This window comes from Priapulus caudatus, unplaced genomic scaffold (assembly GCF_000485595.1).
Source record: "Priapulus caudatus unplaced genomic scaffold, Priapulus_caudatus-5.0.1 Scaffold565, whole genome shotgun sequence".
Lineage (NCBI taxonomy): Eukaryota > Metazoa > Priapulida > Priapulimorpha > Priapulimorphida > Priapulidae > Priapulus > Priapulus caudatus.
Window position 1 is genome coordinate 193616 of NW_014577626.1, and position 7982 is coordinate 201597.

The 7982-nt window shown below is 42.6% G+C and overlaps 1 protein-coding gene across 1 annotated transcript in view; it reads right to left on the reverse strand.

The window, feature by feature from the left end:
- Nucleotides 1–1653, reverse strand: part of LOC106811703 (UDP-glucuronosyltransferase 2B1-like) — a 4945-nt gene extending 3292 nt beyond the window's left edge. The window contains exons 1-3 of the mRNA XM_014815406.1: nt 1561–1653; nt 1152–1293; nt 303–525 (exon numbers count right to left, since the gene is read on the reverse strand). Coding sequence (XP_014670892.1) covers nt 303–525; nt 1152–1293; nt 1561–1590 — 395 coding nt within the window. The 5' untranslated portion in view covers nt 1591–1653. The remainder of the gene's footprint in view (nt 1–302; nt 526–1151; nt 1294–1560) is intronic.
- Nucleotides 1654–7982: the final 6329 nt, after the last annotated feature.

Sequence of the window (7982 nt, forward strand, 5' to 3'; positions counted from 1 at the left end):
TGACTGACTGACTAACAACAACAACAACAACAACCACAACAACAACAACAACAACAACAACAACAACAACGACGACAACAACAACAACAACAACAACAACAACAACAACAACAACGACAACAACAACAACAATAACAACAACAACGACAACAACAATAACAACAACAACAACAAAAACAACTACACTCCACCACTACCCCCACCTTCACCACCACCAACAACAACATCATCACCACCACCACCACCACCACCAACAACAACAACAACAACAACAGTAACGCCCCGCATCTCACGAGACTTGCCTATCATCTTCCAACAGACTCTTGAGCGTGGCCGTGAGTTCCTCCACCGAGAAGCCACCGCGGAAATCGGCCCGCACGCCGATCCCCCTGTTAACGATGTTACCCGCGTTCTTGTATTGGTCGGCATGAAGTGGCATCACCACCATCGGTACGGCATGGTAGAGCGCTTCCCACACGCTGTTCAAACCGCCGTGCGTCATGAACGCAACCACCTGAGGGTGACCTGAATCAGACGATAGGAACAAACACAGAAATATATAGAGACGCTGGTCTAACTAGTCTATTCATTATATTTAAGTATTATTATTACTATGGGAACAAAGACGTGCTGGTATCGTCCGCCACACGGTTCGTGTGTAGAGTAGTGTGGGATATCATACGCACATCGTCTTCATATATTAGTTTCGCTGTAATTAAATTTCAAACAAATTTATTTGATACAGCGAAACTCTATGTACACGGTTCGTGTATAGAGTGGTGTGATACGTACATCGTCTTCTCAGTATCGCTGTATCAAATAATTTTATTCGCGTAGGCCTATATTACACGAAGTTAATTAGAGTCTATATTCCTTAATAGCATTCCCGAAGGTCACCGCCGCGTTTAGCTACTAATGGCAGTTGTTTCAGACCCGAGTGTGGGTTTAGTGAGGTTCATGGTGTTGAATTTATCACAGCCAATGCGTGTTTAAAGAGATACTACACCATAGAAGGGATCTTATGATAGTAATTGCATAAATAATAGTATATTTAAACATTTCTATAATCGTGCATTCCCATTTGTTCTAAAACTACAATGAGTTTCAAAAATCTTTATTTTTGGCCGCTTTTTGGTATCGTTCGCTTATACCTAGTATGTCATTCTGCGGTACGTATCGGAACATCTTGATATTTTTTGGTAGTGATATGCCCTTCGTGTCTCTGTCTATCGACCACACGAAGAAGTGAGTTTTTATTCCTCGAAATGTGTCGAGCAGTATTCTTAACTTGCCCTGAATATAACAGTATATACGAATAATATTAATCATAAATTCAAACAGCGATATATATATATATATATCAATTTTATAGGATAGTAAATAATATGAAGTTTCAGTTAGCTTCTTTTCTCACTATATATTGTTGTTGATCTAGTGGAACCATCGTATATAACTATACAACACTAACTATATATACTACTGTAACATATAATTTTACTTAGTCAAACATTTTAGGAATGTACATTTATTTACTTATGATGAAGGTATAACGTCACTCACGTTGGTCATGTGATCCATCTGATTTAGCATGGTGCCAAAAGCCACCAGTATAACAGGCTTACCGTCTGCCCCGTCTAAATACTTCGTCTTAACACCCTGGTATGAACAAATTATGGCTATTCAGCGAATACCTTAGAGATCCATCAGGTATGAGCACGAGAGTGCAGAGATGCAGTGGTGTCTAGATTGTTAGGTTCATAAGTTAATAATTCTGGTACTTAAAGGTACAGAGAGCTGAGCTGGTGCTAGTATCAATCCACTGACATCAGACGAGAGTAAGCGGACAGTGCGGTCAGGCCATACGACTTACGAATTATGATCCGCGCGTCGTCGCCCCGTCCCGCGCGGCGCTCTCTACTTCACTCTCTCGACTAACGCTTCCTCTCTACTCTGTCGATGCACGTCAGCGATCACTATCAGCGCTTCATCTTGAGACACACGTCATGGACGCACCACGGCTCTCTGCTATATACTATCTGCTATTACTCCTGCTCGGCTCTTGCATGGCTTCTCCTCATTAGATCTTCGTTCTTCATCGCTCTGTCACTAGTGATCTCTTTATCTTTCTGCTCACTCTGATTGCTTCTACTTCTGCCTCTCTCTCTCTCCAGTCAAATTAGGGCGGACAATCGTTTTTTTTATTAAACATCCACTAGTTAATATATAATTAATGATATTCTTAATATTTTATACAGCTCACTTGCTCACATTTCCATTATATGAGACTGTTTTTAATTTCGAGGAAAAAGGAAAACAAAAACAAAAATGTCACACCTGATAATGAACGCTAGGTAATATAATTATTCAAAAGGAAGCATAAGCTGCCAGGCACTGTACATACAGGCTGTAACTATATGGGGCTACATTCGGACTATATACCCAACCCGTTCTTTTGGGGGTACATCAGGAATCTTTATTGCATCTATATTTAGATTATTTCCTGGTAACGGTGCTCTCCGCCTTAATGACACCCCGACTCGGTGGCCGCATCTATTGCTCACGTCTGGGAATTCATTCACCTACAGGTTTGGTTACCTGTTAACTTTCAGGTGCGATATGCGACGTGAAGAGCTGGCGGATAGGTTGATTGGAAGCACCTAATTAGCGAGGGCGGTAAGGTCGACTGTCGTAATACCGTATTACCGTGGAGAATTTCCGAAACGGCGACGAACTTGTGCGGACGGACAACAGACGGAGAATGTGGGCAGGCTGCCACACAGGCACTTGCAGCGTTTCAATAAAATATAATGCTAAATAAATACGAAATCTATTTACTACCAAATTCTTAATGTTTATATACACTCTCTTTCACCTATTATTGCCAACAGTTTCCTGTAAATTCCGTCCAAATCCTCTATGTCCAACACACGCTACCTGCCGCCATGGCTGCCGCTGCACACTAACACTTATATTATATAGTATACATATATACTGTATTACATTATTACTGTCGGCAATAATAGGTGAAAGAGAGTATATAAATATTAAGAATTTAGTAGTAAATAGGGGGGCCTAGATTTCGTATTTATTTAGCATTATATTTTATTGAAACGCTTCAAGTGCCTGTGAGCTGACAGGCCAGCAGATGCCGGAGCCGATAAATTGTTGTTCGTTAGATACGGAAATACGACAATCGGTTACCCTGCCCACGCGGTGAATACAAGCGCACGAGCGCTCGTACCACGAACGACACGAGATATAGAGCTCTCGTTTGTTTACAATAGTACACTAACAAAGTAGATTCTACAAACTACAATAGTAACATAGTATTAGAGATATGTATATATATATAATATATTATAATATATATATATTACCCTCATACTCACTATATAGTATGAGTATATATCTATGAACGTATGATAAATTATTAGCTATGGTAACAACTCCCCCTGTAATTCCACCCTTATTTAAACCTAGCTTTTCTATTGGCAAGATCCTGTTCTGCTAGCGTCATATAATATTATTATACTCCTGCCGAACACTGCTTGTTCTCAAGGCGAAACGTCCGTTGACAACTCTGTACAACTCCGTGAGCCCAACCTGGCTCTATACTCGTGTATGTGCGAAACGTGTGAGGCTAAGTCGCAATTTAATTCACGAATAGGTCTGTGGTTCAAGGGGTCCTCGTGGCAAATTTTAAATAGTGCGGGCATTCGATTTTACAATGCTTGTCGGACCGTCAGTTTACAGACCATTGAATGCCGTTGAAACGTGACAAATTACTTATATTGGCGAAACAAAACGCCGGCCTTGCGGATAGGTTTGTTAAACACCTAAGATGCTATTTCGCTTCTTCCAGCCACACGCATGTAACCCCGGTCACCACATGACGACGTGCGTGTACTGTGGCTGCCAACTGACAGACCCATTATTACAATAGCTCACGGTCGACCATTGACTGTGAGCCAGGAAATTAATTCGAAGCTGGTTTTTGAATCTCAGGGGGGCATGAACGTAAACTTTAATTTACGTGCGAATTTGGAGTCCATTGCTCGTTGTGTGTGTGTGTGTGTGTGTGTGTGTGTGTGTTGTGTGTGTGTGTGTGTGTGTGTGTGGGTGTGTTGTGTAGTGTGTGTGTGTGTGGTGTCGTGTGTTGTGTCTGTGTTTTTTGTGTGTTGTGTGTGTGTGTGTTGTGTGTGTGTTGTGAGTTGTGTGTGTGGTGCTTTTGTGTGTTAATATGCGCGTTGGCCATGGAATACGGACGACAAAAGAATAGTCGCACGATACTCTGTAATTACACATATTGCGTGTTCTCATGATGTTCGCCTTCCATTCCATGGCAACTCGCTGCTGACCTCGCGCGAATTTGTGTGACTTTCATTACATTTTGACTTTATCTATTTAACAGCATGTATTGTGTTTTGGTTATTTTGATTCTAATTCCAATTGCAACTGCTGGACAGCTGAATTGAAGAGATGTAAATCTCGAAAGCTTAGTCAATTATTAAGTTTACCCCAGTCCTATCTATACCTTGACTGTTGTTATATATATATATATATCTTAGTGGCGTAGCCAGCAATACTGGAAAGCAGGGGGGCCACAGGCGAGGGAGCGAAGCGACCGAGGGGGGTAGGTGTGGGAGGTATCCCCCTGCCCACCGTCGGAATTTTTGAAAATTCGTACGCAATGAAATTGGCATTTTCCTGGCAGCCACGTAAAATTCAGGTATTAAGGGGTAACTTATAATGTAGTAAGGTGCATATTGCTAATTCCCTATAACCGCTCCTGCTTTTTATTTTTCCAACTCCGATCCGATCACGTGGGACAGCCCCCTGGCCTGTGGCGCGGCAAAGGAGCTCTATGAGGTTACACAACGACTCAGTGTGCTGGACCCTTATGCTAGACCAGTTGAAAATGGTGTACGAAGCCAGTGTTTTTCAGGGAGGTGAAGAAAAAGTTAGGCCGACCAAAGACAGCGATAGCGCATTTCTACGGGGGGAGGGTTTCCCTCCCATACATAGGGTAATTTTTGAAAATATTGCAGTCAAAATAGGCATTTTTGCCGGCATTTCATTTTCATTATTAGGTAGGTAATAGGGTATAAGACCAATTCCCATTTCAGCGGCCCTTCTCTCTTGAATTTTTGTAGCTCTCCGATGCCAGAGGGGTGCAAGTGGCCTCCTCTGTCTCGCCCCTTGTGTAGCTAACGCCATTCCTCATTCAATACTTAGACGGAATATATGAATTAGTTTGATTTGTGTGTTAGCAGTACCAGGCAATGTTGCCTTTTATCGCTGTCATTAAACCTGTTTCAAGTTCTTCATAAACAAAAAAATAAAAAAATAAAAGTTAAAATTAAATGTATTTTTGAAAAAGTCGAGGCATATTGAAAAGAAATCGAAATAAAGATGCTATGAGGAAAAACAGGTAGATGTGTTGGAAGGCTGGCGACTGAATAAACATGCAATTTATTTAAATTATCAAATAGATTTTACATCGTTAGAATATCAATACGCGTTAAAGACCACATTTTAACATTTTGTTCGTTATATTAAAAATGTATTTGCTTTCTCTGATGAAGAACTAAAAACGTCTATATTGAAATTTGATTCAAAATAAAAAACAAAGGTCGGCTGCGACGAAAATAAGCCGCTCAGTTGCAAATAAAAAAGGAAATTTACCATGAAAAGATGTTTTGCCCTCCCCTGATAAGAGAACAGTTGACTTAAAATAGTGTGAATGATCTTGAAAATAAACGGTTAACCGATGGTGGATGCCAAAATGGCCCAGTCTATAATTCAGATATAGTCAAAGGTTATCCACAAAGCATTTCATTTCTTTTCTCTGTCATAAGAGTTCAGGACCGAATAAATTCAATCAAGCCAACTTGAAGGCAACACAAATCTGAGCAATAGAAAGAATATCTCCTTATCTTAGTCATGTTTTTGTCTGCTGCAGAAACTCATATAAAAATCCAAAGTCAAGTCTATCTCGTCGATTTGGAAGGATTGTTCGTTGACATTAATGTCATTCACTAACTCCTGTCAATCGAAAAGGAGAATGAAAGCAGAGAAGTCGTGGCTTGGGTCATTGTAGAACGAAGTTTAGACCTTGACAATGCTCATTTGTAGAGAGATGTTGTTCAGCAGGAAATGCAGAAGTAACAGGATATTGTGGCCAGTCCTGTGAAGACGCGCTGAGAAACAAGGAAAAAAAAAATTTTGTTTTGTTGCCAATCAACAGGGGGGGGCCATGGCCCGCCTGTGCCACCCTTAGGCTACGCCAGTGCATGTCTGATTGATAACGTACATTGTATAACAATGCGGTGGCCCATGTGTAGACTGGGTCAAACACTGTATAAGAATTCGTGATAACCATTTGTATAACAATGACGTGATATGACATTGTATCACGACAATCATGGGTAACATTGTAATAAGGAGCGCAGTACACACGCGTACACAGAACTCTAGAGAGGAAAACACGACTCTGATGGAAGGAAGTTTATGCAACGTGAAATCGCAACCAAATTCAGTTGCTCCGCACCCGTCTGCCTAAAAAGTCCGAGGTTCCGCAACGCAACAGGCGTCAAAGACTCGTGCCAGTCAGCACGAGATCAGATGCCGGCGTTTGCTACGAGAGCAAATTGGCGTTTGTCCAGAAATCGTGGCATGCCGGCTCCTTATGTGCAGTCGCGCGCATACGTGTAGCATACCCGCGGCTGTACCTGCTTCCTGCGTACAATCAGGATGCACGTGAGTGTATCTGCGCGGTGCACAGATGCACATGACCCGCATGCGGTCGCATTGTGATGTGCGAGCAACGATGTGTCACGTGCGCGCACGTAGTCGATAATCGTCGGCGTAACGGTCCGGGTAATTGTCACGCAGCGCGTGTATGATGCGACGCACAGACGGTGTATGTGCAACGCACGCGGTATGTCACGTGCTCGCGTGATGATGGATCGCACCGCGTGAACGTGCGCGCATGCCGGTACGCGCACGCATGCCGTGTACGTGCACAGCACGCGTAGTATGCGCACGCACGCGTGTAGCGCACGGCCATGCCGTGTAGCGACTACGCATTGCGATGTACGCGCGACGAGCATGCGTGTACGTGCACCGCAACCGCGTGTATGTGCAACTGCATGCGTGTAGCGTGGACGCTACGCGCGTGTAAACCTGCCACGCACGCCGTGTACGTGGTGTGTGTGTGTGTTAAGGGTAGGGGTGAGGCGTTAGGATAGGGGGTATAGGGTGGGGAGTATAATAATCATACTACCCTCACGCCTATATATATATATATAAGCCGCTAACCCTAATATATATATTAGGTTAGGCGTATATAAGTATACTAGGTTAGGGGTATATATAGTAATTATCCCATCAGCCCTAACCCTACCCTAACGGGCCTAACCCTACTCTACCCCACTACACACACCACGTACACGCGTGCGTGTAGGGTATATATATATATACTATAGGGTTAAGCGGTATAGTATATGATATACTATATATATATAATATAGGGTTAGGGTATAATATATTACTATATAATATATATATTATATAATTATACCCTAACCCTATCTAATTATATATTATGTATTTTAATAGCCCTAACCCTATATAATATAATATTATCTAGTAATATTATACCCTAACCCTATCATATCAGTAGTATATATATATAGTACGCTAACACTATATCACACAACGCCCCACGCGTACGCTCCGTGGTCGAGACGCTTGACCGCTGCCGATCGAGTGCGCGCAGCTACGCAGGTCGTCAGTGTAAAGCGCGCTGCACACTTCAGAGAAACGGTTGATAGAGATCACGGTGCGAGTGTCAAGAGATTGCAGGGTGTGCAAGTGGTGGTCACAGTATAAGGTTGAAGACGGCTGTCAGTCACTCACATGACTCACAGTTCGCGGACGTGGCGCAGCCATAGCTTACGAATATGATCCCGTCGTCCCGC